We start from the raw sequence: 16,897 nt of genomic DNA on the forward strand, positions 1-16,897 counted from the left end.
GCACCTCGGAAGTGTGTCTTCCTTCGGCATGGGAGAAGGCGTGGTTGCCTTGGTGCTAGTCGCTTTGATGCTGGGTCTGCTCGACCTTGGAAGTGTGTCTTCCTTCGGCATGGGAGAAGGCGTGGTTGCCTTGGTGCTAGTCGCTTTGTGGCTGGGACTGCTCGGTTCATCATGGTGTAAACAGAAGATATTACAGGTTCGAATCCCCTTTCCCAGATAAAAACAATATCACACTAACATAGTTACTAGTTCGGTGGTATTTCTTTTCACTGAGTTGGAAGATGCCCCAGATAAAAACAATATCACACTCAACTTTCGATTATTGTGTAGGTCATGGCATGGTGTTCCCCCGATGTCAAGCTTTTGTTTGTGCATGCACTGAAGAAAAACGAAGAGATGGTTGCCGTCACTGGATATGTCACCGACGATGCTCATGCACTACATCAGGTTTGAAAGCCTTTTTACTTCTTTTTTCGTTGGCTCTTCCCTCCCGCCCCAAGTGATCTTGCATGCGTTTTAATGGTTTTTGCTTGGAATTTCGGTTACTTTTGATCTTGCCTAGGCTGACATTGGTTTTGCTATGGGTATCCGAGGGACTGAAGTTGCTAAAGAGAGTTCGGATATAATTATTTTGGATGATAATTTTGCTACGTGTGTAAAGGTTTGTTTTTGTAAGATAGATCCCAACATAATCTTGGCATATGCTTGAACTGAAAGTGTTTTAATTTTGTTGTTAATTGAAAATAGTTAATGCTGATCATTATATAGCACTGGAATTGGTTAAATGGATGTAGGCTTTTAAATGGGGGCGATCTGTACATCCAAATACAGTTTATGCAGTTGCAGCTTACAGTCAATGTTGTAGCACTAACTACCAATTTCATGGCTGCAGTTTTCTATGGTCACGTCCCATTAAATGCTGTTCAGGTAACTCTCTCTCTCTCTCTCTCTCTCTCTCTCTCTCTCTCTCTCTCTCTCTCTGTGTTTGTGTTGCTCCTTCTCTCTCTACTTGTTACTAGAAGAATTGCAGTTGTGATTTAGGATTAGAGAATTAGATTGTTCAATTTATAAGTCTTTAGGTGAGGATGCACCTAATTAAGGATTCTTTTCTGCTTGTGCTTTGTACAGTTTCTCTGGGTGAACCTACTCATAGTAGCTCTTGTACCACTATCATTGGTTACTAAACCTCCAGCAGATGAACTGATGCCGGGACTCCTTGTCGAACCAGGGTAACATTTCTTTGATGATGGACATATCTGATTAATTTATAAATACCTAACCATGAAATTTTCATGATCCATGGTGATGACCTTCACTTTCTGCTGACATAGTTATGTTCTGTTCTTATTTTGATCAACATCTCTTGAATTTTGAGTTTGCTAGCTAGTTAAACCAAATTGATGTTCTAATGGAATAATTTTTTACAGACAACCTCCTAAAAGATATGCGAAGTGGAAGAGACAGATTTTTCAGGTACATGGATGTTTTCTCTTGATTTCATGTTACCCAAAGTATTATTAGATTAATCCATGTAGTTTTCTTACATATATTTTTCGCATTCCGGTTGTCTTCCTCATAATTTGTCATTCTAAATTTGGTTTGGAAATTTCAGGGCGTGTACCAAATTGTTGCCATTCTTATCATCAATTTTCAAGGACAAAATTTACTGAAAAGTTATAACCGCGGTCATGCCATCAAAGTGAAGAACACAATGATATTTAATACATTTGTTGTTTGTCAAGTAAGTTAATTAGTCTTAACTCGTCAATCATAAGAAAGTAGTTTAACTAGGATCCCAGCAATATGAGATTTAATTAGCTTCCCCGTTTTGTCTAGCATGTGAAATGACAACGTTGATATGGCTGTTTCAATTGAATAGTTAGTTTTGGTCTAAAGTTCGAGCATGATTTTTCATTAATTAGCGCACTTTGAAACATACCTAGCTATTCGTGTAGTCCTCCTACTTCTCTTCCCAATCCTGGAATAAGTTCAAAGTTCGAATCGCGTTTCTCCTGTCTCTAAAAGAAGAAAAGAGCCATAGCCCTTCATGTGCCCTTCCAGATTGGATGAGATTATGTTACATTATGATTTCAATGGATCTGAATTTTTCAAATGACAGATTATCCATCAAATGGAAGCTCGAAAGAAGGATATACTATCAAAGCCTAAGATCTGGATTACTTCAAACTATCTCTTTATGGGAATAGCAGGAACAATTCTCATAAGTCATGTTAGAAATATTTAGTTTGTTTTCTTCTTTTTTTGGTTTTTTTGTTTTTCCTTTCTAGTCACTTGTCGTCTTGACGAATTTTTCATTTTATGACACTTTGGTTTCTGTGTTCTTCAGTTTATCATCATTGAGTTTCTAGGGAAAGCGTTCTCCACAGTGGCGCTTAACCAGAAAGAGTGGCAGTTTTCCCTCACTCTTGGGTTTGTCGAGTAAGTTCTATATGATTTTGGCATGTAGTAGAACAACCTGAACACTCCATAATCTTCTGTTGGTCGTTGATAAAAATCTCTATCTCTTGCAGAATGCTTTTTGCGATAATTTTATTCGTAAAGTACTTGACACACAGGAACTAGCAAAGCAGTTCAACTCATACAGCATTTGGTGAACTAGCAAAGCAGATCAACTCATACAGCATTCCAACACAAGCAACCGCAAAAGGATCTGTTTGTTTAGAATGCTTTAATTGTTATGTTTGTTTCCTAACTAGAGAACCTGTTTTACGGTCAATTAGGTTGATTAGTTTAATTCATCCATTTCTTCTCGGTTACAAAAGAGGTTCATTTTGTTACTTGATTTAAAGTCAGCATAGGCAAACGCTATCATCTGCTCAACTTTCCTATAATATTCCATGTCAATATCACGCCCAGGATTTCACATTAGAGGGGGCCATTCACAAAATTTTAAAAAATAATTAGAGGGTTCTTGTTTTATTCAGTGGCTCAAACGCTAACCGGTTAATTAGTTTTTTTTTAAAGAAAGCGATTGAAATGCATTAAAATATAGTAAAGGGATTACACTGGAAGGAGTCTAGGTTTCTAGGGTTTCTCTAGACTACGCTAGTGTGAGTCGGCCTATTGGCGCCGTTGACAGTTTTGCATTAAACTTTTCTCTTTCCTTGGTGGGTGGGCGAAGAGTGTATGGTTATTCCAAGCATGTGGCAGTAATCTACCGTGGTGTGGAAAGGTGCTCGGTGTGTAGGTGCTGAGGGTTTCTCTAGAATACGCTAGTGTGAGTCGGCTTATTGGCCCCATCGACAATTTTGCTTTAAACTTTTCTCTTTCCCTAGTGGGTGGGCGAAGAATGTATGGTTATTCCAAGCATGTGGCAGTAATCTACCGTGGTGTCGCAAGGTGCTCGGTGTGTAGGTGCTGGGTTGTGTCAAATGGAAGAGTTTGCATCGGAGTTTGCTGCAAAGTTGGCTCTCACGGAGGATGATAAGCAACGAGAGTTGGTTGTTGAGTGGGGTTCTGTCTACTCGTTGAGAAAAACAAACTTCTTGCTCGTTGGGAAGTTGCTCACACAAAAGTCGTTTAGTGGTGAGATGCTCATGCGCACGATGACGGCCCTGTGGCCGCCAAAGGTTAAAGTACTGGCTAGTCAACTAGAGGAAAATCTCTTCATGTTCTCTTTTCCAACCAATAAAGAACGGTCACGCATTCTGAGTGGGGGTCCCTGGTCTTTCAACCGTTTTATTCTAGTTCTGGCGGTGGCTGACGATATAGTCCAACCTTATAAAATCCTTCTTGTAAAACAGAAGTTCTGGGTCCAGATAAAAGGTCTTCCGTTGGTGTATATGACCAAAGACATAGGCAAGCAAATTGGTGAAGCTTTGGGCGGGTACGCTGTTTCGGACCACTGTAAAAAGGGTGAGCATTGCGGGAACTACCTCCGAATTCGTGTGGGACTGGATGTTAGGAAACCTCTACGGTGGTGTATGCCGGTGTGAATTTCGGGCCGCAAAGTGGATACGGTGTGGGCAGATATTCGGTATGAAAAATTGCCAAATCTCTACTACTTATGTGGTACGTTTGATCATCTAGAGAAAGAGTGTCGTCTTTTCACTAGACAGGTACATGATGACTTGGCTAAACCCTATGGCCACTGGTTTCAAGAGGATATTTCTGCGCTCGATTACCGCCGTCCAACTGGGTGGCGTTTTGGACTGCCTTCGCAACCTTGGTCCATGTGTGCACCAGAGGCTGTCGGGGACGATGAGATGGCAGAGACGGCAGAGAGTACGTTTGGGCAAAATGACGACGAAATTAGGGCTGACTTGGATGGTCTGCTACCCAAAAGGAAGCTTCCAGTTTTAGGGCTATATCTAGGCATGATGAATTATGACTAATGTTGGCCTTCCTAATGAGGAGGATGCCGCTGGCGTCAACTTTCCCTTGCCAAACCTCAATCAAAAGCTTGATATCCCAGTGGATTGTGAATGATAGATATCTCGGGCCATTATTCCTTTTGAGCCGCAAAATATTTGTGATTTGGTCCCTCTACATGAAGAGTAGGGTGTATTACAAGGAAAAATCCCAAGATCTCATCAACCTTTATTGTCCCTAGCGGGAATATTTGAAGAAGATGGAAAAACCCATGGGGAGCCTTGCCCACCCCCAATGGGCGCGAAGGTCAATTTTGTGGGCCAGCTAGTTTGGACCCCAGTTTTGATGACCCGTCTAGGCTTGGTCCCATTATTCAGCGAATCTCACAGGAAGCCAAAGGTCCACTATGGAAAAAAAAAAAAACTACCTGTACATGTAAAGGAAATCGTAGACAGCGGGGTCTTCCTTTGGCTCAGAAGTTAATTCAAATGGAAAGAGGGGCTCTCAGAGTTTGTGGAGGTGTGAGAGTTTGGAATAAGCAGAAGTGACGTTGCATTGCTTTTGATTCATCTGCATGGCAACAGAGATCGGCGAAGGCTAACGAGGATTAGCCCCTCCTGGCATAATGAATCTCCTAAGTTGGAATTGCTAAGGGCTTGGGAACTGTAGAAACTGTATATTCGATTATGATACTTGAGATATTACAACCAATATTTATACACAAACTATAAGATATCTTCCTAGTGGTTACAATGAAACGGAAAATCCATTATATTCTAATAAAGACTAATAACAACATAACAGCTAAAACACTAATGTATTGTCATTGAAGACCCTTAACTATGGTAACTCACGTAACCCCTAACACTCCCCCGCAAACTTGACGCCAGAGAGGTGACAAGTTTGGAAATAAGATGTGAAAAGAAGAAATATAATAAAGATGAGGAATGGAAACAAAAGAAAATTCATCACATGAAAAGCAGAAAGGGATGTGTATAGAGAGAAAATAAGGAATATTTGAAGGGAATAAAGGGGTTAAGAGAGGGTGCAGCACAACAGTAGAGGATAGGAGGTGAAACCAACTTGGGGCACAAAGAAAAGAAAACGAGAGCATGGGCAAGTTTGAATTTCAAAGCACTATAGAAACAATAAGGTATGGGGAAGAAAACCACCGGGGAACAGAGAAGTAACAAAGAAAAGATTATTACAAGAGGATAGATGCCCATATAGATTAAAATAAATATGGATGATTGAACCCAAAAAACAATAATAAGAAATAAAGGAGGAAACCAAGTGAGACAGAGAAAGGAAAAGAGAGTGTGGGCAAAACACAGAGTTAAATTTTTTTTCCAAATAAAGATGGAAAAAGGAGAGAAAGAAAGAGAGGAGAACACATGTTGAGCATAGATAGAGCGTGAGAGGCTGATACCAAGGCATCAACACAGTGATAGGGCTTGACTGGCCGATACCAAGTCCGCAACACAGAGGAAGAAACAGGGGTTGTGCAAAGGGAACACCGGCAGTGTAGCACGACAGAGAAGGCTCGGTGAGCATTGATGAGGCTCACAGAGGAAAGAGAGACGGCTCGGTGAGCAATGATAGACAACATCAACAAAGAAGGGGAAAGTATAGACACCATGAAAGAGAAACCATCATAAATACGGGAGAGAGAGAGAACCCACGATTGTAGACTAGGATAAGGCTCGTGGAGGGAAGAGAGACAGCTCAGCGAGAGAGACGAAGAAGTGGAGAGAGATTTCAAGTGGAGAAACCAACGATAGAGAGGTGTGATCTTTGAGGGAAAGGAAAAGTTTTTTTTTGCTCTGTTTCAACAGAGAGAAGTGGCCCAACATTGATAGATAACAAGGGGCTAAGAGAAAGAGGACATTTGATAGAAAAAAAGGAATGAGTATTAGGGAGAGAGATTTCTTTCGCAACAAGAGAGAGAGACATGAGAGGGATAAAAGCCGGTGAGGAGAAGACTTGGTGAGCGGTAACAAGGCTAGCAGAGGAAACAGAAATCTGGCCATCATGGCCAAGGGAGATAAATGGAGCTACCATGGGTTGCCACAAGAGAGCTCGATGGAGGAGACCATCCACAATGAAGACGGTGCGGTGGAGACACAAAAATAATGAGCTAACAGAAGAAAGGGTTGTAGTGGTAAAATAAAGGTGCGGCTACAGCTAAGGTGGAAAGAAAAAACATATTCATCTTTGAGAAAAAGAGAGGAAAAAAAACACTATACATACAAACACCCTTATGGGTGAGGAGTGAGGAGCGCTAACAACTCTCAATGTTGGGAACTGGAGGATCGCTAGTTGGCGTTAGCCATTAGCTCTGATACCATGTAGAAACTGTATATTCGATTATGATACTTGAGATATTACAACCAATATTTATACACAAACTATAAGATATCTTCCTAGTGGTTACAATGAAACAGAAAATTCATTATATTCTAATAAAGGCTAATAACAACATAACAGCTAAAACACTAATGTATTGTCATTGAAGACCCTTAATTATGGTAACTCACGTAACCCCTAACAGGAACCCTTGGATAGTTGAAGCGTTACGGGGACTTATTCGTAACGAGGATCCCAAAATTGTGTTTCTCTGTAGAACACGACGTTCATGAAATACTATGGAGTAGATTCGTATGAGCTTGGTTTTCGGCAAAGTATTGTTGCTGAGAGTTCCGGGGCTTCTGGGGGCTTATACTTAATGTGGACGGAGGAAGTAGCAGTGTTTTCTAGGTCGTTCCATCTCCATCACATTGATACAGAGGTCGAGATCTTAGGAGTACTGGGGCGCTGGCACCTTACTGGTTTCTATGGGCATCCTATTATTACTGATCGACATAAATAATTGGAGTTACTTGAGAGTCTGGGGGATGCCTCCTCTATGGCATGGTTGTGTATGGGCGACTTCAATGAATTTTATGGGCCGATGAAAAATTGGGCCGGCCTACACGGAACAATCTCCAAATGCAGGGTTTTAGAGACACCATTGACTATTACAGCTTGCAAGACTTGGGTTTTACGGGACCAAAGTTTACATGGTGGCAAAACAATCCTAAGGAAATCCGTGTTCACCTTGACTGAGCTTTAGCAAATGTTGAGTGGTCTGCTCGTTTCTCTGGGTCTATAGTAATGCATCTTAACCCCACCAAGTCTGACACTTACCTATTCGGATTACAATTAGTGAGCAAGTGCTCACCCATTCTAGGAGGCGACGTCGTTTCAATTTCGAGGAGATGTGGGCTGCTCATGAGTAATGCATTGACATTATCAGCGATGGGTGGCAGCGGTCTCACACAGGTTTAGCACCTTTTTCTGTTACTAAAAAACTAAAACATACTTGGATAAACTTATTGAGTTAAAGTAGGAGAACCTTTAGACAACTTCAGAATGACATTCGGGTAACACAGGCGAAGCTAGGTGATCTGCTCAAAACATCTTTTTCCTGACGTTTGGTTGAGGTATGCCAGGAGCATACAATTAGACTTGATTCATTAATGGCGAAGCAAGAAGTGTACTGGAGGCAGCATTCTCAAGCAATATGGTTGAAAGAGAAGAATACAATTGCAGGTATAGAAGACAAGGAAGGTAGATGGCATATGAATGCTAGCGGGATGAAGGGGGTAGTAATTGATTATTTCCAGACTCTTTTCACATCTAACCCCTCCACTGACCATGACGAGGTGATGGACATAGTTACAGAGGAGATGAACTCAACTTTACTGGCTACCTTCACGACAGAAGAGATCCGTGTAGCCCTTTTTCAGATGCACCATTCTAAAGCCCCTGGTCCAGATGGTTTTTCCCATCTTTTTTTTTTTTTTTCAAGATTACTGGGATGTTGTTGGCACTGATGTGGTTAGGGCTGTCTTATATTCTTTTGCAGATAGGTCGGCTACTCAAACGCATCAATTTTACCCATGTGGCTCTTATTCTAAAGGTTCTCGAGTCCAAGAATATGACACAGCTACATCCCCTTAGCCTCTGCAATGTGATTTACAAGATTGGTGCAAAGGTGCTTGCGAATAAAGTAAAGCAGATTCTTCCGACCCTGATTAGTGAATCGTAGAGTGCATTTGTCCCTGGATGTATGATCTGTGATAACTTTAGTGTTGCTTTCGAATTATTACACCTTATGCATAAGAAAACTACTGGGCGTAAGAGGTATCTAGTGATCAAATTGGACATGAGCAAGGCTTATGATCGGGTGGAATGGCGTTTCCTTGAAGCTCTGATGTTAGGGATGGGTTTTGTTGGCTAGTGGGTGAACTTGATTATGACTTGCTTGACGACAGTGTCGTATTCCTTCATCCTAAATGGCAATTCGGTAGGCTATGTGCTGCCGCAATGTGGATTGAGCCAAGGTGATCCTTTGTCCCCTTATTTATTTTTGTTATGTGCTGAGGCTTTTTCTGGGCTAATCTTGCAGGCAGAACAGAGAAGGTTGATTCATGGGATAAGATTATGTCGGGCTCTGCCCATTATGAGTCATCTCTTCTTTACGTATGATAGTTTCTTATTCTTGCGAGCTAATAAGGGTGAATGCGAGCAGTTGCGTTTGATTTTTCAATGCTACGAAGCTGTGTCGGACATAAGATTAATTTGGAAAAAAGTTGTGTCTCATTCAGCTCTAACCCTGAGAGTGATATTCAAGACTTTCTTGCTGCGGTTTTGGGGGTTAGGAGAGTGGATCAGCATGAGAAGTACCTTAGCTAACCCACCCATGTTGGTCGTTCTCGTGGACAGTGTTTTACCACTCTTAATGAGCGCATTTGGGGGAAAATTCAAGGGTGGAAAGAGAAACTACTGAGCTTTGTCAGTAAAGAGGTTCTACTCAAAGTCGTGGCCCAAGCTGTACCTATTTACATGATGAATTGTTTACTTATTCCCAAATATTTGTGTGAGGAAAGAAAACAACAAATGACAAAATCTTGGTGGGGCGAACATAATTATAAAAAGAAAATTCACTGGTTAAGTTGGAATAAACTTTGCCCGCCAAAGCGGGAAGTAGGGTTAGGCTTTCGAAACGTCTATGCCTTTAATTTGACCCTCATAGCCAAACAACTATGGCGCTTGCATCGCAACCATAACTCCTTGGTTGCACGTCTCCTTAAATCCCGATATTAGAAACAATGTTCTCTGTGGGAAGCATCTAAGGGGCATTCTTCCTATTATATACGGCCCAGTTTATGCAGCCGGTAGAGTATTGGGACAGATGACACGATTCGGGTTTAACAGGATCGTTGGCTCCCTCTACCGGATCCTTTCGTGTGCTCTCCCAACCTATGCATACTACTGAGGAGGCGTATGTGAGTTGTTGGGGTCTTTTTGTTCCAGCAGCCTGACAAATGGGCTTGGGCAGAAGTAAAGAAAAGACACATAAAGTTGCCCATTTGCCTGAGTTCGAGAACCAAGCCCCGAGAGTGTTTTGAAAGATTCGTGGAGCCTTAGAAAATCCTTTTCACCAATAAACCAGACAATTGTGACAAATTAGTAACATGGCTTGACTTGAGAAGCTTGTGGCATAAGAGTTAAGCCTTCACGAGTTTAGCAGTAGATAGACAAAGATAGAATTTTTTATGGAAATAAAGGTATAATGCAAAGGGGGAGGAAAAAGTTTGGGGGGATTTTGACTATGGAAGAGAGAAAGAGATGGAGATAGAGAATGGGGTGTCTTGAGTAAATTTCCAGTTGATCGACAAATGCTTGGTCGCCCTTTGGATGGTGTGTTTGCTGGGCAGAAGGAGCCTCCTTTTATAAGCGCTGAAACCTTTAATTTTATCAAACCTCCCCCTCCCTTTTCCTTTACTTTCTTTCATTCACTCTTATTTGGTGAAATTTCCCCAGCTTGAGTGCAAAGGCACAAGCCTTTCAGGGTTCCAAGATCTTCACGCAGTTGGACTTCTTCATGTGGGTGAGGCGCCACCCTCTTTTTACTTTGGTTTTCCTATTAGAGCTTGCAGAAGAAAGAAACAGTGATAAATGCGTTAGTCTAATGGGTATTCCTTCTGCACATATGAATCTCCGTTGGTTTTTGCAGTGGTTTGCTATTTAACTTGGTTATGAGGCTTTTGACAACGCTAGATATGATGCTAGATATTTTATAAGGTACATGGCTGGGCTTTTTCTAAGATATTGGGTCATTGACATTTTATTTCCAGCAGCCAGCTAAGGCTTCATAGTTTCGTCAAGTTGCTGGAAGTAGCTTGTTTGCTTTGTTTTTTGACAAGGCGCTGGGTATTTTAGCTGATGCGGGATTTTCCCAAGTATTGCAGACTATTGGACATTCTCCTAAGGCATTAGGTCATTTTTCTCTCTCTTTTGCTTACCCATATGTTTGGGCTCAAGAACTGGCTTGAGTTTTGGTGCTCCCAAGTAGCCCAAAACTTCCACTTCTTGGCTCATCAATGGGCCTCGTGAATGCTCTTAACCATCCATACCACAACCAGCTCAGCAAGCACCAGGAATTTACGTGGCTTGGGCCCACTTAAGCTTATAGCGCGACTTGGTACAAAAATAAGGATTCTCCGCTTTGCGCAGCGTGTTATTTAGCGTGCTTGTGCTCAAGCTTTGCCGTATTGTACGGGCTATGGCTGGGCCAAAATGACGCTTGACGAGATAATGAGCATGAGTTCACAGAATCAGTACATTTTATAGGCTCATTTCAACTCTTAGCGTGACAGATTACATTTTTTTTTTTTTTTTTGGCGTGGAACGTAGATCATGACTTGTGCAAGCATGTATAACAAACTTTCACGTGCCCAAATCGGATTTCTTCTCAGTAAGGTATCACATTGGGCCGGAAATTTATTTAGGCCCAGCGCTGGATTTTTTAGTCCTTAACATGAGTTAATTAATTGATACTAGCAATATGCAATGGCGGGAGGAGCTTTTGGTGACATGGTTCTCTTCTGCATAAGCAGACATCATTCCTAGTCTCTGTTTAATTTTTCAACATCCTCCTGATCACCTAATCTGGCATTTTGAGAGGCATGGTGCCTATTCTGTGTATAGCGGATATGAGGTTGCTAGGCGTTTCTTGGGTTTGCACCCTGGTACGAGCTCCTCTAGTGGTGATTTTTTTAGGGGGTCCAGACCCAAGTCTGGAAGAAAATCTGGCAGATGAATGTTCTTCCCAAAGTTCGGATGTTAGTCTGGTGAGCTTTGCTGAATATCCTGCCCACGTAGCAAAACCTGGCATAGCAGGGTGTCACTGAACCTTGTTGGGGCTTTATGTTCTGTGGTGCGTTGAAAAATTGTAACATCCTACATCGACCAACGGAGATGGGGTGATGTGCCTTATATGTACATACTCTCTATCTAACAGGAGGCCTTTTGGGAGTTCATTGGCTTCGGAGTCATGGGAACTCCGAAGTTAAGCGAGTTGGGGCTAGAGCAATCCTAGGATGGGTGACCCATTGGAAAGTTGCTCGTGAGCTCCCAAAAACAAAACCATGAGGGTAGAGAGGGGGGCCAAAAGCGGATAATATTGTGCTACAGTGGAGCCGATCCCGGGATAGCTCGATGTTTTTGGACTCACTTTTCTTTTCCTCTCCCTGCCCAAGCTGGTATGGAGAGTGATATCAAGGAATGGTTCCAAGCTTTGGTGTGGAAAAACCCAGTAGCTAGCTTGAACAGATCATGGTAGGCCTGTGGTCGTTATGGAATGAGAGAAACCATCTTGTTTGTAATGGCCAATGTTGCAGCACATAAAAAGCTCTTTGCAATGCTATGCGCACCCTGCAAGATTTTCATGAGCATAATTGGCCACCCCAACTTGTTGTTTCGCGAGTGTAGGCTCATTAGCAGCGTCCTCCTTTGGGTGCCATCAAGATAAACATTGATGGTGCTTTTAGAGCGGCTGGGGGATAGGGTGGTATTGGCTTGGTGGTGCGTGATCACAATGGCGGTTTTCTTAGATGCAAGACTGATCGTTTTCGTGATGTGTCCAATCCCTTGCACGCTGAGCTCCTGGCACTACGTGAGGGTCTACGGTTTGCTACAAATTGGACAAGGCTCCACATCTATATTGAGAGTTACGCACAGGGGCTGGTTTTTTTTGTTCTCAATCGTGATTGTTTGTGCAAATAATCTCGCAGGAGAATATTCACTTCTAAATCCCTCAATCTTCGACCTTCCTTCTCTCTCTTCCTCATTTCCTGTAAAAAAGATTTGAGTAACTATACCATACCTGGGGGGTGTTGGCCAAAGGCCCTCTGATGCCTAAGTTAGTTTGAGTGTTTGTAGGAAAACAATAGCTAAGCGAAGGGTACGGAGTTGTATGTATGGTGTGAATCGAGCGGGCGGAGCCGTGTGGAGAAAATATGGAGAGTAGAGAGGGAGAGAGAGCTTCAGGTATTTTTCTCGAGTATTAGGAGTAGGTTTAGATGTGGGTTTTTTTGAAGTACCTTGAATGATGAATGAAGTTGTCTATTTATATAGGAGTCTCGAGGCTAGGGTTTCGTAGAGAATATGGTGAGTTTATTCTCTACCCAAATTCGTAGGGATCGAGTCGGACTTAGATAATATTTGATTTAATGATATTATCTCTTTTTAAGAATATAATATCTGAATTAAATGATATTATCTCAATTTATGAAGATAATATCTGAATTAATGATATTATCTTCTCTTTATTAGGTTAATATCTGAATTAATGATATTATCTTATTAAATAAAGATAATATCATATTAATTAAGATATTTATCCCAATTAATTAATTAGCCAGATAAACTGGTTCAATTAATTAATTTAAGAGATAATTTTCTTTTCCACGTATCGCGTTGTGATTGGAGAAGAAAATATTTGCTCCTAGAGTGAGCAGATTTCTCTTCCCTTGGTTGCTTGGTTGAAGACTATAAAATGCTTTTGCATGATAACACCTTCGTCCGTCTTGAGCACGTCCGTCAATAGGCGAATAGTGTGGCTAACTACTTAGCTCACTATGGTATTTCCTCTCATGAATATGCTGTCGGGTTTTGATTGGTTGGGATCTCCTCCTACTTGGCTCCTTGATACCCTCTTTCATGATTCTCTATAATCTTATGTTTTGTTTTTAGCATGCTTGGTACTCTTTCCTACCCCGGGGTTTTATCCCTTAGGCCTCGTTCGGTTCATGGGAAATGAGGCTTGGGAATGGGAATTTAATTGCTTTCACATGTTTGGTAAGTCCAAGCATGGAAATGATTGCCTGGCACATGGGAAAGTGGGGGGAAAGTAAAGCCCTCCTCTTAACTTGGGTTTTGTTTTCCCTTCTCATGGGAAAGTTTGGGAAAATGAGCCAACATTCAATGCACAATTTTCATGACTATTTTGTTCCTATGAACAATTTATAATTACAACGTATCATTAAATGCATTCTTTTTTTATTTGATTTAATATGGGTATAATTTGAAAATTATACAACATTTGTTTTCCATTCCTACTCAAAACAAACATGGGAAAGGAAACAAAGTGAAATCTCAAACGTTACTTTCCCATATTTTTAAAGACATATACGTATATATATATATATATATATATATATACACACACAGAGAGTTTCCATTGAGGAATCCCTCAAATAACTTATTTGAGGGACATCTCTTGTAGGCCCCACTCCGGATTGTATTTCACTAATCCAAACAGTCTATTTTGTAGATACTTATTTAAAGATTATCTCTACAAAAAAATTACTTGAATCCAATATCATTTAACCACTCAATTAAGTTATTGAAATTTTAGTACTTTCTTGAAGCACCGTGTTCATTGATTTTGTAAGACACAATTGGATGTCGAAATGGTTTCCGATTTGTCTAATTTTTTGTAAGGATGATCTATGAATGAAGACTTAAAAAATAAATGGTTTGGATCATTGGGAAAAAAATTATAAGATACCCTAAAGGGCGTCCCTCAATAGAAAGGGACTGTATATATATATATATATATATATATATATTATATTTTGGAAAATTAAATATTTATTACTTTGGTAAGTATTAAATTATAGTAATTATATATATAATAGTTTTTTTTGTTTGTTTTGTTTTTTGTTTTGTTTTTTTGCTTTTAGTTCACTTAGTTGGCATTCGTATAGGACTTATATATGTGTTTTAAATAATTACATACATAGTTTTATTTAACTTTATATATACTTGTTATACTTTTATAAGAGAATCTATGTTTTTCTAAAATAATTATTTTATTTATTTAAAATATTTCTAAAGGATACATTGATAAACTTTGGTTGGAGAGTCTGTACATTTTTAAGAAACAAGAGGTGTCATGCATTCATTTGATATATGCATACTTATCTTCGTCCAAATTCGTTGTGTGGAGAGAAGTTTTCCACTAGTTGGCGTGTTTTGCTGTCAAAACATGTGGTGCCTTCATATTATATGTGAATAGCAAGAAAGTTGGTATAGTTTTTAACAAATTGATGGCATCATATAAGCTGGAGGTGGAACTTTAAATTTTCATCTTATTGACACATCCTCTAACATGCAAATGTTAAAAAGGATTTGATAGATATTCCGGTTTTTGCTTGAATAATAAGTTGTTATTGAAGGAAGTTGGGGTTACACTTCAAAATTAATTGGCAATAAGGGGAGTAGCCCAATTCCCTATGAACCATGTTAGGTCTCTAGACATTTCAATGTAGGACAAACTCTCAACATGCCCCGCACGTGTGGCGAACTTTCAAGCCTAACATGTGGACAACATATATTGGGTGATGTGGAGCACATATGGCCGTTGGGCCTAACACGTGAAGCCTTGGTTTGATACCATAAAGAAAGTTGAGGTTCCACCCCAAAACCAATTGGCAATGGAGGGAGTAGCCCAACTCCTTATAAACCTAGGCTAGGTCCCTTAACATTTCAATGTGGGACAAACACTCTCAACAGTTATATTGTTATCCCTTAGTAGCCGCCAATTGCTTCATCCAATAGAAGTGAAAGTGCAGCCGACATTCCTTTAGTATAAATAGGAATGCAATTATTTCATTTTTGAAACACACGACATGCATGGTTTTCATGGGAAAACAACAAGAGATAAATGGAGAGAAATACTAGAAAGAGAATTTGAGCATGGATGCGGTGGAAATTAGGGAGTCGTCTTACAAATCTAGCAAAAGTTTTGGTGTCAAGGTAGGTGTTTTTTGGAGGCCTTTTAGAGATTGATTCAATTAAATTTCGTGAGCATTATATTATGCATGGTATTACAGTTTGGTTGACGTTCCTTGTATTGGGTGTTTACGTACTCTTAACTATCTGAACAATGTTGGCATAATTATATATACAATGATGATGTTTTTAAATGGTTACATTATTGTGAAGGGCATAATTACATGTCATGGAAATTGGTTAGAATTGTTGGGTTGAGAAAATAATGATGGAAAAAGATGATAATGGAAATGATATTTTGTATAGTTGAGTCTAACTCTTAGCAAGTACCAGATCTCAGGGATTTCACAGTGCACATGGTTTTTATTGGGTGACACAGGACTGGTGACAAGAAGTTGGACAAGATAACTAACAAAAGGGGATTATGAGATGATTGAGATTGGGGTTAATTCATATAAATGGGCATTCAAGACAAAGTGTATAAGCATAGTATGAGACGTGCAGGTCTGTTTGTCCAGTTGTACGAATTAAAGGGATTAGATGAAGAGCATTCATGCATTATTATTAATAATGTGATATTTGGCTGTGTGATTGCTTGTCACTTAGTTTAGTTAAATCAATTTACCATGAAAAGGTTTATGTCCTTACTGAGTTGTGGTTTCATTCATCCCTTTACAGATTTTGCAGGTATTGAACCTGAAATATAGAACTTCTGATGATTTTGGCATATCTATAGAGTGTATTGTGTACATAGCCTGTGGATGAATAATGAGCTACCTTAATTAAGATTTTGGCATATCTTAAGATTTAAGATGTTGTCGTTTTCACTGGATATTCTATGCTTTTATTAAATTCTATAATTGATGTGTGAATCACGTCTTAACCCATGGTTACGTAAATCCGTGGATTGGGGCGTGACAATATTCATTCATTGCAATCATATTATTGTTATGAATTTCAAATTTGAAAATATTTGCAGATTAATCTCATCATCTACACTATTAAAACTCAAAAGAAATACAAAAAATTTCATAAATCCCAAAATTAAACAAAAGAGGAAGAACTTATTATGACCCCAGACGTTCTCAGCTCTCTCTCCTAGTGCTCGACTAACCCTAGGAAAAACCCACCCGTCACTTTATCATCAGTGACCTCCTCCTCCCCTCTCCTCTTCTCTCAACGTCCTTGTCTCTACTCTCCTCTCCTCTCAACCTTCTCTTCTCTCCTCTCTCTTCCCTCTACTAGTGTCACCATACTCAACCATTCTCACCATCCTCTAACATTCCCTCTCTCTTGGCATTCTTTGGTGATTTCTCCCCACTCTTGTGGGAGGATCTGAGGTTATATGTCTCATTTTAATTATGTGTCCCCAATTCTCCATCAACCTCTCTCTAAACGTAATTTTGTCCCACCATCTCCTATCTACCCCTTCGATTCTCTT

General features: G+C 40.1%; 1 protein-coding gene across 1 annotated transcript; it reads left to right on the forward strand.

Moving 5' to 3' along the window:
• Nucleotides 1–333: 333 nt before the first annotated feature.
• LOC117613167 (calcium-transporting ATPase 5, plasma membrane-type-like) lies at nucleotides 334–2,443 on the forward strand. The gene is made up of 8 exons (XM_034341808.1): nucleotides 334–447; nucleotides 563–651; nucleotides 795–927; nucleotides 1,129–1,229; nucleotides 1,428–1,473; nucleotides 1,613–1,741; nucleotides 2,120–2,230; nucleotides 2,348–2,443. The coding sequence occupies exons 1-8, from the start codon at nucleotides 334–336 to the stop codon at nucleotides 2,441–2,443; spliced, it is 819 nt and encodes a 272-aa protein (XP_034197699.1).
• The last annotated feature ends 14,454 nt before the right edge of the window (nucleotides 2,444–16,897 follow it).

The sequence above is a fragment of the Prunus dulcis genome, unplaced genomic scaffold, assembly GCF_902201215.1.
Source record: "Prunus dulcis unplaced genomic scaffold, ALMONDv2, whole genome shotgun sequence".
Lineage (NCBI taxonomy): Eukaryota > Viridiplantae > Streptophyta > Magnoliopsida > Rosales > Rosaceae > Prunus > Prunus dulcis.